The sequence below is a fragment of the Anabrus simplex genome, chromosome 2, assembly GCF_040414725.1.
Source record: "Anabrus simplex isolate iqAnaSimp1 chromosome 2, ASM4041472v1, whole genome shotgun sequence".
NCBI lineage: Eukaryota > Metazoa > Arthropoda > Insecta > Orthoptera > Tettigoniidae > Anabrus > Anabrus simplex.
The window spans coordinates 261,205,731-261,226,851 of NC_090266.1; the positions used below are offsets into that span (position 1 = coordinate 261,205,731).

Here is a 21,121-nt window from a genome sequence, read left to right on the forward strand (position 1 = left end):
ACATGACCTGCAGGTTGTGATTTTCGCAAATGGACACCAGTCTTTTGCGTTGGGATTGGTTCTTTTGTGAGCAGGGTAATTTCCTATAACTTTCTTGTACTTCTGTTCACGACCTAGTTGGGCATTGAAGTCACCCAAAAGAAGCTTGACATGGTGTTTGGGGATTTCGTTTAATTTTTCATCCAGTAGGTCCCAGAAATTATCAACTTCGTCTGGATCAGACTTGTTCTTATCATTTGTAGGAGCAGGTGCGTTAACTAGGGCGTAGGTTTTGTTCGAGCATTTAATTGTGAGTATAGACAATCTGTCATTCACAGGTTCGAAATTTGCAACCGATTTAAGGATCTCGGTTCTAACAGCAAACGCGGTTCCAAGCATCACAGCTCCATTGAGGATTCCTCTTTGCGCTTTGCTCTTGAAAAATCGGTAGCCTTCGGATTCAAAAATCTCTTCATCTGGGTACCTTGTTTCCTGTAGGGCCATTATGGATATCTGATTTTCGTGAAGAGCTTTGTGAGGGTTTTCAGCTTGCCAGTTTGTGTAAGTGAATTTATGTTGAATGTTGCTAGAAAAGTTCTAGATTTTGGCCTGAGTTTTTGACTCTTTTGGGTACACCGAGACGCTCCGACTCGTCTCTTGCATGATGTCGAGTTTCCCCCAGAATCCGAACGAGACTCGTGCGCCGTAGCGTTCACGACGAGGGATTTATACGAAGATTTACCCCCTGGGGTATGTTTCTTGAAATGTTGTGCCATCATGCTTTTTGACTTGACTTTGCTTTGGACGGGTACCCATCCTTTTACAACTAGGGTTGTTAGCCCTAGAGGTTGCCTCAAGATGTTTTCTGGCTTCTGGTCATTTACCAGTCTTCGCCGTAACCCTGGCAAGGGACCAGTTTTTCTTTCACGGTGGTATTTTATTTCCCTACTACCCTCTGACTCTGCTAGCGGCAGAGCCAGCGAGCTTCCCCAATTCCAATGGGACGCGCCCGATGGAGGTAACCGGTAAATCTCCACACGGGTATTATTATTATTATTATTATTATTATTATTATTATTATTATTATTATTGCAACTGCTGTACCAAGCGATGTATAATTTTATGTCATCACTGTATTTCAGAAGCAGTGTCCGAGTTGCGGTGAGTGAGCGAGTATGGCAACAGTGGAAGGCAGCAGGCCATAAGGCCTGTAGTATTTTCTTAACTGTGGATGCTCTATAGTGGCATTTGAATTAGACAATACTTTGCTTCTATTTCGAGAGAGGAAAAAGAGACACACAAGAAAGTAAAAAGGTGTACAAAGTAAAGAAGAACATATCACATGATTACCAGAGACACTTGGCACATGCTAGTGGCAGCAGGATATGTTATATAAACTATATCAGGTTTAGTATTGGAAGAAGTTCGGCCTGCACATGCAATACTTCAACAACAATTATTGTTTTATTTTTCCTCTCCCCTTGGGAGTGTTACAAATTGTGGTCAAGTCATGATGATGATGACTGACTGCAAAGGTGACTGATAATATAACCCAAATCATTTATGAATACAAAGATCATTCACACATTACTCTTTCTTTGGTTAGGAGATGTCAGGCTGTCTACAGTTCGAAATGGGAGTTTTATCAGCACGTGGAAACAAGCAAACACCACTACAGCCTGAACAAAGATACTCGTATTGCAACCTGATTGATTGGTCTCTCTAAATCATCTCGCTTACTTAACAAAGCTCCAGTTTCCTTGACATCAAGCAATGTTAACCCTTTTAGTAAAGGTGAGGTCAAAAATCACCAGGCTGTTTCAATGGAAAATGTACGCTTTTAGAAAAAAAAAGAATGTAACTGCTCTGTTTTTAAAGATATGAAAGCGAAACTTAATTAGCAAGTGCAAAACATAGTCATCTAACTTCAGGATATACAGGGCAAGCAACGTAAAGCCTAACCAGTCAAGCAGCCCGGCGGTACAGACTGCACACGGGAGGTGCGTACGTGACAGGAAGTCCGCAGTAAATAATAGTCGCATAAGTTATTTATATTTTATCACAGTCTAACAAAACTTGCAGAAAACTCCCATAATGTTCTGAATTGTGCAATATAATATATTGAAAATTGGTTTGATTTTTCAGATGCAAGTTTTAGATTTTAAGAATCCTTCCACCTTTGCTGACATAACTAAATTAGTATCAAGTACACATCTAGATATTAATATTGATGAGCTGTATGACAAGTGCAATATTCTGAAAGATTCATTGGCCATTGCAAGTAAACTAGATAAACTGAATGTAAGTGAGAAATGGGTGTTTGTTTTATAGAAATGAAGTAGAGTGTGTGCCAAATTTTTAAAATTTGAATAGCTTTTGCTTGAGAGTATACCTAGTTCTAATGCTTTTGTGTAAAGTGTGTTCTCACATATGAACTTAAAGTGCAGTTACATCAGAAACAGGTGCTTAGCTGAGTCAGTGAGACCTAAGCAACTAGTGCCTATAAACTTCACTACATTTCATGCAAAGAGTTATACAAAGATATGAAAAAATAATAAGAAACTACTCAAAGCACTTAGTAGCAATGAAAAAAATACAACAATACAAGCAATGTTGATTTGTAAACCAAAATGTAAAATTAGTGCAGTCACACTCAGGTTCAGTTTTTGTATTTTGATTAAAGGACTTTGTGAGCCTGTTCTTGAATTTTATTATTTACCTACATGCACCAATCAGAATAATTATGTAACTCAAATGAAGCACAAGCACAGTAAGACATGATTAGGAAAAAAATAACAGGTCAGCTTATGCACTAAGATAACAATTTTCCCATTGTTTTCCCTTGTAACTACTTTTTTGGCATTATCAAATGTCAATGTTAAATTCTTTTTACAATATATTATTTTGTGACATTCCTCAAAAGTTGCAATTTTTTGCATTTTCACAGAATTTTACTGAATGGAATTAAATGGACACTGACTTATGCTAATTCACAATCTTCTAATTGAATGTTCTCTTGCTATCACTGACCACTTTCCTCATGCTGGTAATATGTATTTCCACCCCTGGCAACTATAGACTCCATGTGCCATGGCATACTACACCACAAAGTTCTTGAATGTTTCCCAACAATGCTGGTCTCATTTCTTTCAGGATGTCTAAATTTTGATGCCATACATTTTGCCCAAGCATATCCCATAAGTGCTCAATGGGACTGAGCTCTAAGCTACATGCTGCCTAGTTTAAGGTTTGGATCCCAACGTCGCAAAGAAATTCCAACGCACAATGAGCAACATGTAGGTGGGAATTGTTGTGCACCAGTCTGAAGTTTTCTACAACAAATGGAGCACAGGGTATTACATGCTCTGTTAACACCACCTCAATGCATTGGTTTGCATTCAGAGCACATCCATCAATGATGAAAAGATCCGTTTGCACCTCCAAACTGATACCATTCCAAACCATGGTTGAGCCACCTCCAAATGATGTCATCTCAGAGATATTGCAGGGTAATATCACTTCCCACTCCTCTATATTCTCTCTCTCTACCACCAGACGACTGGAGGTAAAATCTTGATTTACTTGTGAAGTCATTACATAAAATAAACTTCATTATAAAGCCTGTATTGTCGTAAGTATACGTTGAAGGTTGAGTCAAATATTCCACCTTTACAATACCAATATTCTTTATTAACTAGTTATTTACATACATTTTTAATTATATCGGGACATGTTTCGTCTAACTTGTAGACATCATCAGCCATAAAAACCTTTGAGAAAAAGCTACAATGACAAGGACAAAGTAACACATTAACATAATTCGGATGACCGAATATGTCATTTAAAATGGTGAAGAATTCAGAACTTTTTGAGTACAGCACTTGAGAATACCGTTGACATTAAAATTAAAATTGTCCACATGGGATGATTCAGTAAAAACTTTGCGTTAAAATTCTTCCTTTTTTGTGCTGTGTTGACATATAATATTCTGTTATGTCGTGAAGGCTTGATGATGAATTGCATAATGTTCATTCCAGTAGGACAACAACAATGTGTGAGAAATCCAGCGAGCGAGCGAGCCATTATTTTTGTTCTAGAGCCCTCTACTGTACATTCCACATTACGTTACCACGTTCAAATATTCCACCTAACTTCTCAACAAGAAATGTCAACATACCAATAAGACGGCTTTAACATCCGCTCGCTGGATTTCTCACACATTGTTGTTGTCCTACTGGAATGAACATTATGCAATTCATCATCAAGCCTTCACGACATAACAGAATATTATAGTCAAGTTCTTTTTTACGATTAACATTAGATAAAGGGACGTGACCCGGTTATAAATCTTTCTGATACTCAACTTAGCGCTTCGGATATCGAAATTTTAGAGAAGGGACCTAAATCCACTTAGCCTACTGCCTTTAAATTGGAAAGATACCATTGCTATCACTGCTGAAACTGAAAATGCCATACAAAAACTACCAATTGACAGCCAAACAGAAATTAGACTCAATATTCGTAAAAAAACTTTCTAATTTAATTGAAGTCAATAAATCTACAGCTCCTTTATTTCCCAAAAAAGCCATAGACTCGTTAAAAAAGAAGATTAACGAAAATGATCTAATAGTCACGAAAGCGGACAAAGGCAATGCCACAGTTATTATGAACAAAGAAACTTACGTGCAAAAACTGAAACCTTCTTCTCCGATAATTCTTTTAAACTGATAAAAAAGATCCTACCAACAATATTCAAAAGAACTTAAAACAATTATTGAAACAAACGTCCTTCATTCTCACTGAACATGATTCTCAAAAACTCATTAATATGAATCCCAGTATCCCCATAGCTAAAGCATTACCTAAAGTCCACAAAATAGATATTCCCATAAGACCCATAGTTAACTACAGGAACAGCCCGACTTACAAAACTTCCAAATTTATTCATAACTTCTTGAAGAAATACTACAAACTTGAAAATCCCAACTCCATGAAGAATTCTATAGGATTTTGTAATTTGACTAAAAACCTAGAATTACAGCCACAGCAAAAACTGTACTCATTTGACATAAAAAACATGTATTCCAATATACCGGTCAAGAAAACTTTAAAGATCATGAAGGACAATTTTCTAAAACGCAGAAAACTAAGCATACAAGAAATAGAAGAATTTTTAAATATTTTAGAATTTGTAACTTCCAACAACTATTTCACTTTTAATGGAAAAATTTATAAGCAGGATAGTCTTCCTATGGTTTCCCCGGCTTCAGGAATAATGGCAGAAATTTATTTAGACCACTTGGAAAATTCCAAAATTCTCAACAAAATTAAAAGTATCGTATTCTGGACACGCTTTGTTGATGATACATTTACTTTAATAGATCATAACGTCTCCAACGGCGATCTCGTTTTTGAACAGTTGAATGCAGTCGATCCATGGATAAAGTTTACTTCCGAAGCGGAAGTCAATAATTCATTAAACTTCTTAGATGTTACTATTAACAACAGCTCTAACAAATTCTCTTATACCATATTCAGGAAGCCCACCCAAACCATTAATACTATTCGGCAAGACTCAATGCATCCGGAATCTCAAAAAGAGCAACATTTTATAGTTTAATCCACAGAGCTTTTCACGTCCCTTTTTCTAATGTTAATCGTAAAAAAGAACTTGACTTTATCCGCTTAATAGCGAGTAAAAATGGACTTAGCAGGCATTTCATTGACAGGATAATCAATAAAGTTACTAACAAATCCAGTTCAACTTTGCTTAGAGAAACAAAAAGAAAAACAGACAAATACGCCACCTTCACTTATACAAATAGTAAGATTTACGATATCACCAATACCCTCAAGAAGCATAAGATCAATATTGCTTTTAAAACAGTCAACAATAATACTAATCTCTTTTACAACCAATATAAAATTAACAACACTATGAATAAATATAATAGGTCAGGCGTATATAAGTTAAAGTGCAACCAATGTTCCGCGAGCTACATTGGGCAAACCGGAAGAGGCTTTTCAGTCAGATATAAGGAACATATCAATGCCGCTAAACACAGAAGGTACTCCGCCATGAGCACTCATATGACAGAGTCCAATCATTCCTTCACTTCCATAGAACAGGACTTAAAAATTCTTTATTTTCATAATAAAAGCACTTTACTCAATGTTTTAGAAAATATCTATATTAATATAGATCATAAATGCAATCCCATTCACAATTTGAATGAAATTTCAGAAACAGCGAACGTAATTTTCGAGGCATTGCTCAATAGTTCTTACTTTGACAAACCCACTAACAAGCATCCACGTGACAGCTCCCCGCCTACTAATCCCAACCTTCCCCTAATTTCCCCTCGTACCGGCTCCCTTCACACACGACCTCCATAGCTCGCTCTTAGTCAGCCACAGTCATCCACACTGAACTAGTCGCTGTCGGACAGGCGAGAACGTAAGTAATCAGATGTGCCGCACTTCTTATTTTCATTCTTTCATTACTTTACATCTCAAGTCACAAAAACTTGCCTATTTCAATACTAACAACAGCCATTATTTTTGTTCTAGAGTCCTCTACTGTACATTCCACATTACGTTATCACGTTCAAATATTCCACCTCACTTCTCAACAAGAAATGTCAACATACCAATAAGACGGCTTTAACATCCGCTCGCTGGATTTCTCACACACTGTTGTTGTCCTACTGGAATGAACATTATGCAATTCATCATCAAGCCTTCACGACATAACAGAATATTATATGTCAACACAGCACAAAAAAGGAAGAATTTTAACGCAAAGTTTTTACTGAATCATCCCATGTGGACAATTTTAATTTTAATATTAACGGTATTCTCAAGTGCTGTACTCAAAAAGTTCTGAATTCTTCACCATTTTAAATGACATATTCGGTCATCCGAATTATTTTAATGTGTTACTTTGTCCTTGTCATTGTAGCTTTTTCTCATAGGTTTTTATGGCTGATGATGTCTACAAGTTAGACGAAACATGTCCCGATAATAATTAAAAATTTATGTAAATAATTAGTTAATAAAGAATATTGGTATTGTAAAGGTGGAACATTTGACTCAACCTTCAACGTTTACTTGTGAAGAGAACCACCAACCACTGGCCTACAGTGAAATTCTGGTATTGACACTGCTTGGGGCTGGGAAATAACCTGCACACCAGTGGTGGATATTCTTGACCTCAAATTGGCTTCCAGATGTCTTCATCTTACAGGGACATTTCTTACTGCCCCGAGACAATTTCTGGCCTGGATCGCAGTAGTCTTGCGATCTTGCAAGACCTGAAGGATCAGGAACCTGTCATCATTGACAGGTGTAAGCCTCTGATGGCCTGATCCACGTCATCTCTGATTGGTACCTAGTTTACAGAATTGTGTCAGTCCGACTCGTTGGCTGAATGGTCAGCGTACTGGCCTTCGATTCAGAGGGTCCCGGGTTCAGTTCCCAGCTGGTTTGGTGATTTTAACCTTCACTGGTTAATTCCAGCGGCCCGGAGGCTGGGTGTTTGTGCTGTCCCCAACATCCCTTCATCTCACACACCACACATAACACTATCCTCCACCACAATAACACACTGTTACCTACTCATGGCAGATGCCGCCCACCCTCATCGGAGGGTCTGCCTTACAAGGGCTGCACTCGGCTAGAAATAGGCACACAAAATTATAATTATTATAGAATTGTGTCAAAGCACACTGTACGCCTCCATATGATGCATCAATCACATTAGCGGCATAATGAATGCTTCGTTCATCCTTTATTAATGTGATGGCTCTTACAGCACCAAACTGAAGAAATGTTGTTACTTGTGACAAAGATGATACCATACATTGATGATCCATTAATAGCCTCCACCCTGGTGTCACAAAAGCATCTAAAACTTAATGGGTGTTATTGCCTGTGGGAGCATTAAAATTAGCACTTAACCCTTAGGGTTCAAAAGCAGCTCATGGAGTGGCGTGTATGGTCTCTTATCCTTAAAATTGTCGGATATATGTTTCTTAGTTCATCCCTGCATGTTGGTGTTTTTTAATTCAATTTTTACAAAATGAATCCACTTTCTTGCCAGTCGGTGTATTTAAATCTTACAGAATTTCCAGTAAAAGAAATTAATGTAAGACCATTCTTTATCATACAAGAAGAAAATGGAATTCAAGTATTACCGCCTTTATTCCCGGTCGGCTCAGCCGGAGAGCGAAAGTCCCAAACGTGGACCGTTCGCTGTCAGGTTTTGCTTACTTTAAAAAGGCAGGAAAGATACAAGGAGTGATGACAATCATAAAAAGAACATTTAAAACAACAGGTTTGACATTTATTTTAAACTAGCACTCAAAACACAAATTTAACAAATTTTAATAAACAAATCTTGATGGATTTTACTCAAATTCTTCTCTGCAAGTTGCCTGAGATATAACACCGTCGTTCTCCACTCATATCGAAACTTGAATTTAACTGAAATACATAATAAATATTTAGTAGCCTACATCTGGCTTGAATAAAGAAATTAAATGATGTTGGGATTATCTCGTCTTAATAATGGTGGGATTATTGACAATTGATAAGAAATTAAATATCAATGAGCTTTCCATGGCTCGAAAATTACACCTATGCCATCCTAGGCTATCCTAGACTATCTTATACTTTCATGTGTTCTTGTAATGACATCTACATTCACACAAAGAAACTTCATGTATTCTGAAAAATTAATTAATTGTGGCGTCATTAACTTCACATAAATCTATCAGAAATATTATAACAAAGTCGTCCTTCTTATGGATGAATTTCATTAACATTATTTCATTTATCTTGCGTGAGTTCCCCTGAACTATGCTTCAAATATTTATTCTAAAATTTTACTAAAGCATATCTATTTAAGACTTATCACCACTAAATTACATTCTTATAATTGTTATTTCCAAGAAACTCCTTCAAAATTTCACTGAATAATACGTGGTATTAATCAATTCTTATTATCTGACACCTCAAAAATGAAATTAGCAACTTTTACAAATTCGGGTGCCTTTGCTCTCACTTATGAAATATTACACACTTATTCATTCGTGACTGGTACCTTAATGTTACTTTTATGTTAATTTTAAATAAAATTCACTAAAGGTTTAAATCAACACAAAATAAATCATCCTAAACAACACTGTTGATAACCTGGGCCCAACATGGTGAACACGTGGCCAGGCCAGAACCACATTTCAATAAATCACAGAAACAAATGTAATTAACTACAACACTCACACAAATGATACGCGGATATTATTTACATGTGTTACAAGCGGATTCTAGAATTTGACTACTAAATTCTGGTTATTATTCCCTACTCATGAAATTTTAATGATGACGGTATTGGTCAAATATCAACTCACGACCCTCACAGAAATGCGATAAAATATGGGCGATCACTTATTCAGAAATAACAAGGCTCTCACAACGTTGATCATTAGGAATATCATCAGTTCAATATCAGAAGAATAGTCAACTACAAACATGCATATAATACAGGTCAAACATTAACACCATCAAACCTGCAGTTCATGAGTCACGATAATATTATTATTCCTTTAAATGTTACACACATCATTTAACACGTGCTCCAAAATTTGCAGAAGTCATGGTTCACCAAACACATACTTCCCAAATAAATCCAATAATTAATCCCTCGGGATTTCGCCGTATTCCAGACGTATATTCCACTTAATTGAGCACATATCAAAGACTACACAATAAGAACAAGTAAAATTTAATCATGACCCTTAATCTTTAGTCTAACCCGAGCTATAATTTTCATTATTATTATTATTATTATTATTATTATTATTATTATTATTGCTGGATATTACTTCCACAAAAATCTGAGTTTGACAATGAACCTGGTGATACTAACTCGCATAAAATCCAATGAAATACGTGAGGTGAAATTTACACTGAAATTCAACATATTAAATATGCCATAAATCTGTCCCGCACGAATTCAACATTTGAAAATATCCTCTCAAAAACAAACATCTATTATCGGTGAGGTCAATGATTTTTAAATAGTACACTAAGCTTTTGGTTGGGTCATTCAGAATTATAATAGAAGACACACACAGTCTAACTACTTTAGGTTGTAAAGATTTCATATGTTTAAATTTTATGTGAAATATACATTGTATATACATGAAGTGGTTAAGTGTAAGAAAGGGCCGGGAGCCCTAACTTCGCCACAATAAAGACGCTTTAATAATAATAATAATAATAATAATAATAATAATAATAATAATAATAATAATAATAATAATAATAATAATAATAACTACTCTAATAGAATACAATAACTCATACACTCTAAACGTAACAACACTACCGTTACCCACGTGAAAGAAGAATGGAAATATCATCAAAATTTACAAATCTAATAGAAATACTACCATTAATGAATAAGTATGTATTATTTCTACAAAGGTGAACCAGTCTTGCCTAAGCCACCGACAAAGGAGGTCGCATTGAGCGCTGAGTCCCGGGAGGGGGAGTGGAGTTCGAGAGTGTGGAGTGCTGGAAGGTCGCCGAGAAGTGGGCCGACAATGATTGGTATAGAGCAGTACAGAGCGACGATAGGAAGATGGTAGAGGAAAATGAAGAAAGAAGAAAAGAAGCCAGGTGGGTGTAAAATGGATATGGAGAGGAAAGGAGAACTATTGTTATCGGCAGCAGTGATTATAATTTTACTATATATTGGGGGAGTCGAGTTGAACCCAGGCCCGACATCTAGTAGAAATGAGGAAAGAGAAAATATGGGCGCAATCAAAAGAGCTGTACGAGAGGTGTTGACAGAAGTTTGCCCTTTCCGGCAAATAAAAGAGATGACTGAAGAACAGACCAGTAAGATTGAAAAAATGGAAGTATGGATAAGAGGAAAAACGGACGACATAGCAGCACAGGTGAGAAATAACGCCGAGGAAGTGGTAGCACTAAGGGATAAAGTAGGACGACTGGAAGAGGAGAATTTAAAGCTGAAAGTAGAAGTGGAAGCGAATATTTTATATAGAAGGAAGAAGTGCTTGTTTATTTATGGAGTGCCTGAGGAGACGAGTGAAGTCAAAGTAATTACAACTTATAAAGTAGTGGACCTAATACAGGGAAAAATGAAAATAAATTTTAGTGAAGTGGATATTGACGATGTGCAGAGAGTGGGGAGAACTAGAGGCAATAGGCCTATAAAGGTTCAATTGTTTTCAACGTTGATGGCGGATATTGTGTTAGCAAATGCGGGAAATGTCCAGAGGGATAAAATATGGATAAGGAGAGACGTGGGAAGTGACGCGATCAGAAATGAGAGGCTACTCAGAAAACACAAGATACTGGCTGTAAAACAGGGGCTGAGGGCAACTATCAGAGGTCAAAATCTAGTGGTGTCAGACAGAAACTGGAAGAGAATCTGGTCTGTGGATAGATTGATGGATTTAGAATCGAAGTTAAAACAAGAGGGAGAAAAGGAGAGTAGTGCAATAAACTGCAAAGCAAGTAAGGCGAAATACAAATAACAGTGTGCTGAGGATGGACTTAGAGATGAAGTCAAGGCGGGCTGAAGAAAAAGGGAGTAGTGCAGCGATTAGTGGAGAGGATAGGCAAAATACAAGAAGTAACAGTGTACCGTGTGAAGAGAGGCAGGGAGAGGTGTCAAGTGATAATAGCAGTGTTCGGAGTGAAGAAGTGCGGGTAGAAAGGACAAGTGAGAATGTGACTATTTGCAGGGAAGAGAGAAGTAAGGGAAGTGTCAAAAGAAGTGAAGAAGGCAGGCAAAGAAGGGAAAGCAGTGAAGTAAGGGAAACGCAAAGACTGGGAAGTTAAAACAGTAGAGTAAGGCAAGATCAGGGTAAACAAGTAAGGACAGAGGTAACTCGGGAGAGGCTCCGGCACGAGCTGAGCCGGGGCGGTCAGAGAGATAGTGAAATTATGGCCATGTTGGCAGCTATTTATAGAAAGAAGAAATAACAATAATAAAGCGAGTAGTAAGTAATTCAGGGCATGATGGTCGAAGAATTAAGAGATGTAGGTGGTGTTGGGGAGTTGGAAGTTATGATGGTATTTATTTGTGAAGGCTGAAATGTGGTGATGGAGAAGTGGTATGTAAGTTATGACGTGTTATTGGGCTGAAATGAGGTATTGGAGAAGTGGTGGTAGAAAATGGTGGAGGGCAGAAGGAGAGTGTAATGGTCGAAGAAGTGGAGCTGGTATTTGAGGTGGAGTTGGTGTTATATTGCTGAAATGTGTTGTTGGAAGTTTTTTGAGGGCTTGGTATGTATTATGATTAAATTAGGAGGTGCTATATTGTTGAAATGAGGTGTTGGAGAAGTGGTGATATAAGATGGTTGATGCAGAAGGTGAGTGTTATTGTCGAAGCATGGTTGAATATGTAGGTAATGAAGTGTGTTTAGAAGGAGAGTGTAATGGTCGAAGAAGTAGAGGTGGTATATGAGGTGGAGTTGGTGTTATATTGCTGAAAAGTGGTGTTGGAAGTTTTTGAGGGCTGGGTATCTATGAGTATGTGTTATGATTAAATTAGGAGGTGTTATATTGTTGGAATGAGGTGTTGGAGAAGCGGTGATATAAGATGGTGGATGACATAAGGCGAGTGTTATTATCGAAGCATTGTTGAATATGTAGATAATGAAGTGTGTTTATTTATTGTTGATATTTGGAGATGGAGGAGTGGTGGTAAATGTGGTGTTGGAAAATATTGAGGGCTTGGTATTTATGATTATGTGTTATTTATCTGTGGAGGCTGAAATGTTGTGATGGAGAAGTGATGTATAAGTTATGATATGTTATAGGGTTGAAATGTGGTGTTAGAGAAGTGGTGGTATAAGATGGCGGATGGCAGAAGGTGAGTGTAATGGTAGAAGAAGTAGAGGTGGTATAAGAGGTGGAGTTTGTGTTGTATTGCTGAAATGGGGTGTCGGAAAATATTAAGGGCTTGGTATTTATGATTATGTGTTATGATTAATTTATGAAGTGTTATATCGTTGGAATGTGGTGTGGGAGAAGTGGTGATATAAGTAGAGGTGGTATATGATGGGGAGTTGGTGTTGTATTGCTGAAATGTGGTGTTGGAAGTATTGAAGGCTTAGTATTTATGATTAGGTGATGTATGGTTTGGTATCGAGATGCTTTATTTACGGCTGAATTCGTAGGAGTTGGGAGGTGGTATTATTGTATTGGTGTCTGGTATGAGTATTGAATTTTTGGAGCTGGAGAGAGGTGATTTTATTATCATTTTGTAATTTTGGTTTGTTTGTATGGAGAGGATGAAGAAATATGATGTTGGAGAGGTGTTGGTATATGCGTGATTGGTATTTGTTATTCATTGCCGAAATTTGTGGAGATGGAGAGGTAATTTTATTATGGAGTGTTATGGCGGAATAAAATGAAATGAAGCAATGTTAACGCGGATTGGTAAAAGCTGTGGTATGATGGATTGGAATGCAATGACGGAATATTGTTGTTATTATTTTGCCTTTTACTGTAGGAGGTGGAATCTGAAAGATTGAATGATGTTAGTGTTATGGCTGGTTTTGTATGCAATCGTGTAATGTTGCTGTTGTAGCTTATTTTGGAGTAGGTCAGGGAACAATAGAGGTGATGAAAATGCTGAAGCAAGAAGGTTGCGTGATGAGTGGGGACGTGTGAGTGATAACAAGCAGAAAGTTGCAACACCAGCAGTAGAATGTAAACATAGAACAGGCTGAGGAGGTACGATAGTTTGGGACCAGCAATAGGAAATGGGATAGTTGTTATCCTTAGCCTTATCTTTTATTTTATTTTTATTCGTGAGTTGTCGTAAACTGGTGTTGATGGAGCTGGTTCTGGTATAGAACCGTGGCGTTAGGTCTTTTTGTTTTATTGTTCATTTCATTTTATTTACAAAGGTGAACAGAAAAAACCTTATAAAATGGTACCGTACTTAAATTTCTGATGGAATTGGATCTTCATCGATGTTCTGGATCTGCTCGCTTACATGCTGATGGTTATCTGCTCCAGTCGCTATCTCTCCATGTTAGATAATGCCTACATCTTAATTCTCCATGTCGACACCCAAGTCCAGATCAGTAATCTTGTAGGTTTCTCCTTTGGATGGTAGTTGAAAAATCCTGGCGAAGATTATCGAACACGTTGCGGTCCTCTTCTCCCTTGAAAAGGTGAAAGCTGAAACTAACACAAAATTTTAGTCTATGTTTCCACACACAACCATGTTGAATTTATTGAAGAACAGTACGTAACTTAGCTCTCGAAAATATGCTTTACTCGATGACTACCAGAATGTCAGAATGTCAAAGTATCGTAGAATCAGAATGTCAGAGTAGCAGAGTGTCGTAAAATCAGAATGTAAGAGAACGTTTGTTCGTAAAACACGAGTATTTAAGCATTTACCAGGTGGGTGTGTCAAAATGTCGTCTCGTAAATGGACATCGTACTTGCACCTGATCGGTTACTATAATTCTACATATCACATTCTCCAGAATATTCCACACGCGCTGCTAATTAACCTGGCCTTGAAATTTCCCAAGTAGGTCACATGACACAGCTGACTGGTCGATTGAAAAATCAATACTGCTCCCCCGGCCTGTAAAAACCGGTTCTATGCATGCGAACACGACTGTGTAAGAATGAACTTGAAATATATCACCTTTAATAAAGAAATGATAGCCTCTCATTTCCCACACACAATAAAATGTTCATTGTAGACCAAATTTGAAGGGGACAGTATGCATTGATAAGAAACAGAGATAGTCTTACTTGTTAAATTTCTGAGAATCCTTTAAGCACGCAAACATGTACAGTGCACTCAACCAGTTAAATGACAGTCTCCCTTTGACTATAATTTTAGACCTGACTAAATCATAAGAAATATACAGTGCATCAATATAACTGTCATTAACTCCTACTTTGTAGAAATAGCATAATAATATTTACATGCACTTCTTTGCATTTTTACTTTCTGTTAATCCAGGTGTCTCCAACTGAACTAGAATCAATTCTTCTCACCCATTCAGCAATACAAGATGCAGCAGTCATTGGGATTCCAGATGATGTATTTGGAGAACTACCTCAAGCATTCATTGTTAAGCAACCAGGAATTGAAATATCAAGAGAAGAAATCATGGAATTTGTTGCAAGTAAGTATGAGACAGTACATGTGACCCGTTGCTCGGAAAGAGACCCAAAGTTGGTAAATGAAATTTTACAGCAGAGCTGAACAAAAGTGTCCGGGGAGTAGAAATTGCATTTCTATGTTTTGACTTCTTGCACTAGGTACCTATGGGTCCTATTAACAAATCAAGTTATGCAGCAATTCGAGCCTTTGCCACTCAATGTCATGAAAACTTTGTAAAATTAGTAAGAAAATTAGTGAAAGTTGTAATTGTACTTTCCTCAAAATACTGTTTTGAAGTATTGCAGATAGAACCATGAGCTATTTCGTAAAATGCTCACTATCTTATGCCAATTTTAGAATCACAAAAATCTCAAAAAATGAAAAATCTGACTTAAGGTCCCTTGCCATGCAATGGGCCACATATGTTGAATCTCTTGTGCACTATATTATATCGGTTGTTGCATTTGCAATGTTATGTGTGAGTGAGTTTATGCGTATGGCATAAGAGGCAACTTGGATCTCATTTAACGATACTGCAGACCAGACTTTTATTAAAATACAGTACACAATTATTTCTGCATGAATTACCATAGAGAATTTGCCAAACCACTTACTTACCGGTACAGAAAGTTTGAATATCCTAAATAATACTAGTATTAATAATAATAATTCCGTTCGACTATTCCCACATAGCGCTAATGGCGGCATAAATCGTAGGTACCCGGCATGCAATTTGTCGGCCACTTCGAGGGTCTGATGAGACTTTACCTGTCGGGCAAGTTTTGAGAACTGAACTTTATTAGCTGTATTTTTTGTGCGATAAACAGCTTAAATTAGCTTAGTACGTTGATTAAAGCACTATATTGTAACAGAGATCGGTATTGTACTGCAGGATTTTAAACATGAATGCTTTCCTTGAGTTACAATGGTCACACCAGCCGCTCGCATTCACAGCGTCAGAAACACACATTATATGTCAAGTTTCGCAAAGAAACTCTACAACGATACAAAATAAAACCCTATTTGGAAATCATCTCAAATGGGCTTTAAATTTCAAATTTTAAATTTTTCACTTTTCAGACAGCAGGCATAAGTTATTATATGTAACTGGATTACCCCAAGCATTCGTGTAGCATAATGGCTAACACGCTTGATTCAAGCTGGATTAGAATGTCATTGTTCGATGCGCTTGTGAACGGTTGGCTGTTGAGAGAGCTTATTATTGTAGTGATAAAGTAGTTAAAACCTATTGAAATAGCTTAATTTTGTATGTTTGTGATTCATTAAATCTGTTTATGTAGTGGTGTTTAGTGCTTGTTGGTGGAAAGTGGGAGTAATGATATTTATTTAAAATTTAGAACAAGTAATTCAGTTGGTCTTCAGTAAATTACATTTTCTACGTTAAGTAGGCTAGCTAGGTGTACCTTGTTTCGAATTCAGGCTTAGGAAATACTTTAGGTAGGTAATCATTTTAACTTTAAAAGTATTTATAAAAATCTGTAGGTCGTTGGTATAATACTTACAAAGGCAGATTATCATAAGGAATAATACCGTAACTTCCGCCACAACAGTTCCGGTATTTCGTATAGTTAACCGTTCAAACTATCGTGAAGTTAATAATTTACTGAATTAAAAAGCACGATGCGCCTGTAAACTTCAATTTAAAAAGAAGTTAAATAGATTACACAGTAATTTCACTGGATAATTACGGTAATTAACAGTTTTTGGATTGTTGACGATTGTTGATACCGTAGTACATTCCGACGAGATCAAAGAGAATGGGCTACAGGCACATGGCAGTTGTGTAAACAAATACAAAATCAGCCGATTACTTTATTCCGATAATTTGTTGCCTAAGGTCCCGGCATACTTTGTACTGTACTTTACACCTTCGTTCATACATCGATTAAAAGTTAATAATTAAATTCCTATAGGGCCTATCATTATAATATTGCAATTCAAGCCCCTGGCGTAGTTTTGGCAGGAATTATTGTAGACAACCTCTTATTTTTCAGCATTTAAGGACACTTATATTCTCTGTCCCGCATAGTAAGGAAAATAATAGTAATCCATCAGCGGTAAAATTCATATAACCACATTTCAGTTTAGAATTGTAGTGCAGATACGGTATATTTAGATACGGTACCGGTAGTACAGTACATTACGTGCTATATTCGTGTGTATCTTCGTGTGTGTATCTATTAGAGCATAGTACTAATAATAATCTGCCTAAGCATTTAGCCTTGTAGGTAATCTTTGAGTACAGTAGATCGTGCAAATTTCAAACTTGCAATTTCAATTTCTGTTTGTGCTTAGTAGTGACATACGGTACCGGTATTGTAATTAGGATACCGGTACGTCTGAATGTAGTTTAAATTTATTGTAGTGTACTGCAGAGTAGTATACGAGTAGTATCTTATTAGAAAGGGGCGTGCTTAGTTTATTATTGTTCAATTTGTGTAGTATAGTACAGGTATCTGTAGAAAAAATCTTACTGAAATTCTCTTGTTTTAATTGGGACAAGCTTAATTGCAGTATAGAAGTGTGTAATTTTTTTGCACTACTTTCGGTATTCAGTAATTGACAGTAGTTTTTATCTGTTAGGGTGTTGTAGGATAAAGATAGAATACAACTAAGTAGTATTATCGTGCAGTAGTATATTAATTACTTAATTGTCGTGTGATCTTTGAGTACTAACATAGACAATATTTCTTTTCGTTCATTTTTTGACACAAAACAAGTTATTTTATTTTCCCTTTTCTTTTCATTTTTTCCGTAAAGAATGGCTAAAGAGTTTAAGTGTAGGAACTGTGGGTGTGGCGAGGCACTGAGGGGTATGAGGGAGGAGTTGGAGAGTTTGAGGGAGATAATTATGATTATCACAGAAGACAGGAAGGAAGATAGGACTACTTCAAACAATGTACAGGTTACAGTAGGTGTAAATGAGGGAGGGGAAGGAAAGGGGGGAACTGTATAAGACAGGTGGTCTAACATTCTAAGGGGAAGGAGAAGGAACTGTTGCTGAGATGTGTGGAAGTAGCAGGAAGGGAAACGGTAGGAAAGGAAAATTTAGAGTAGAGGATAGGAAAAGACAGGTGGAACAGGGTCATGGGAGGGAGATAAGGGAGGAGGAAGTAGCTTCCACAGCTCTCAGGAAAGATAGGGCTGACCAGGATGGGAGGGGATCAAAGGAAGTGGGTAGGGTTGAGGCTCTGGTCATGGGGGATTCCATTGTTAGACTCATGGGAAAAGTGTGTGGAGGATAGGGAACCAGGATAGAGTATTATCCAGGAATTAGGTTGAGGCAGATGCTGAGAAAAGTAGAAGAGAAGGAGGAGGGGAAGGAGAAGGTGGTAGTTTTTCACGTTGGTACCAACAACATAATGCAAGCTAATATAAGTACCAACATAGTTGGGGAGTGTGGGATCTGGTAAACGCAGCACGGGTGAAGTTTAAGAAAGCGGAGATTGTTATCAGTGGAATATGGTGTAGGAGGGATACTGACTGGAGGGTGATTGGGGATTTAAATGAGACTATGGAGTGGGTATGTGGGAAACTGGGAGTGAAATTTCTAGATCGTACTGGGTGGGTAGGAGATGGGGATTTGCGCTCAGATGGCCTTCACTTAAATCGCAGTGGTACGTATAAGTTAGGAAATTTCTTTAGAAGGATAATAGGGAGGTACATTCAGGGAAACGGTGTTGTCTAGGGAGCGGTGATGAGGGTACAGAGATCTGGAAGTCAAGTAGGGATGACATAAAAATGTAAGTATTGAACTGTAGTAGTATTGTAAAGAAAGGAATAGAATTAAGTAACTTAGTAGATAGATATTTACCAGATATTGTAATAGGAGTTGAATCATGGCTGAGAAATGATATAATTAATGCAGAAATTTTCTCACGAAACTAGAGTGTATATCGTACAGATAGGATAGGAATGGTGGGAGGGGGAGTATTCATTCTGGTGAAAGAAGAATTTGTAAGCTACGAAAAAGTTAAAGATGAGAAACATGAAATTCTAGGTGTAAGGCTCATTTCTAAAGATAATAGTCAACTTGATGTCTTTGGAGTGTACAGACCAGGAAAGGGTAGTGCTGACACGGATTCAGAATTATTTGATAAGATAATCAGCAATGTGGGAAATGACATGGAAAGGAATATGATTGTAGCGGGAGATCTTAATTTACCAAATGTCAATTGGGAAGGATATGCAAACTAGGGTTGTGCACTATGTCCCTGTTCCGCTGTTCCAGAACACCGAGTGTCAATTGTTCTGAAACATTCTCAAGCGAGCCGGAGACACTGACTCGCTGTCCCGTCAGAAGCGCCACTATGCACCTCCCTTCGCCTACTAGCTGAACTGTGCAGCGGGCGCACGGGACGCGGGACTGTAACTGCGCAGTGTAGAGAGAACTTCGAGAGGCAACATCACATGCTCCGCGCCAGTGGGAACTGGGAACGTGCCTGTTCGGAACCTGCTGTGTGGTGTGTGCCTGTGTTATGGCCATGGCCATGGTCCAGCATAAAGCTGCAGGGAACAGTCGGAACACTGAAATTCGCGCCCAATAATCACGTTTAAAGGCTGCTTTTAGGTTAAGATTTTTTCCGGTCAATATAAAATACACATAACACGTTTACAGTTGCAGTGCAGGTGTTTAAAAGTAACCAATTCAAGAATATTCTCACCAGTTGAATGTATTGGCCTGTATTGTGAGTAATTAGTAAGTAATTAATATCTCGAAAATTTCCCTCAACACTTTCTCGGGGATTGACGTTAAAAATTAATTTGGACTTTTTGTTGCTAGGGGCTTTACGTCGCACCGACACAGATAGGTCTTATGGCGACTATGGGATAGGAAAGGCCTAGGAGTTGGAAGGAAGTGGCCGTGGCCTTAATTAAGGCACAGCCCCAGCATTTGCCTGGTGTGAAAATGGGAAACCACAGAAAGCCATTTTCAGAGCTGCCGATAGTGGGATTCGAACCTACTATCTCCCGGATGCAAGCTCACAGCCGTGCGCCTCTACACGCATGGCCAACTCACCTGATAATTTGGACTTTAAGGAAACTTTTAAGCCCAAGAAAAATATGGGTCGTCGCATTGGAATTAAAAATATAACTGGATGAAAACATTGATGTAGCCTACTTTAGTGCTCTTATGCTCACTGCACTTTGAATTCCTTCCTTCTCAACTTCCATTTACTGTCTTCAATAACTCGAAAATTTCCCTCAACACTTTCTCGGGGATTGGCGTTAAAATTTAATTTGGACTTTAAGAAAACTTTTAAGCCCAAGAAAAATATGGGTCATCACTTTGGAATTAAAGATATAACTGGATGAAAAAATGTTGACACTCCAGCACAGGGCGGCACACAGCCGGTATCGACAGGCAGACACAGCCAAGGCCAACTAATCTATCTAGTGCGGCCTTGACACACCACGTTCGGTTCAGGCACATTCCAGCTGAAGCGGAGCATGTCCTGTTGCCTCTTGAAGTTCTCTCTAGGACGCAGTTACAGTCCTGTGTCCCTTGTCCCGGCACTCTGTACCGAAACACTCCTCCTCAAGCTCCTAATGTTGCGGAACAAGTGAATGTTCTGATCTGCCCAACCCTAATGCGAACACCAGGGAGCATGACGAACAAATGGCAAATAAGCTAATATGGGAAGGACAGCTGATTCAGAAAGTGACGGAACCAACCAGAAGGAAAAAATATCCTGGACGTGGTGCTGATAAAACCAGATGAACTCTACAGAGAAACCAAAGTAATAGATGGTATTAGTGATCACGAAGCTGTTTTTCTCATAGTTAAAAATAAATGTGATAGAAAGGAAGGTCTTAAAAGTAGCACTATTAGGCAGTACCATATGGCTGCTAAAGCAGGCATGAGGCAGTTTTTAAAAAGTAATTATGATTGGTGGAAAACGGTAAATAAGAATGTAAACAGACTCTGGGATGGGTTTAAAG

The 21,121-nt window shown here is 37.8% G+C and overlaps 1 protein-coding gene across 2 annotated transcripts in view; it reads left to right on the forward strand.

Moving 5' to 3' along the window:
• LOC136864040 (luciferin 4-monooxygenase) overlaps window positions 1-21,121 on the forward strand; it is a 215,275-nt gene that overhangs the window by 175,026 nt on the left and 19,128 nt on the right. For both annotated transcript variants that reach the window (XM_067140563.2, XM_067140564.2), the window contains one exon: window positions 15,014-15,179. In XM_067140563.2, the coding sequence (XP_066996664.2) occupies window positions 15,014-15,179 (166 nt within the window). The remainder of the gene's footprint in view (window positions 1-15,013; window positions 15,180-21,121) is intronic.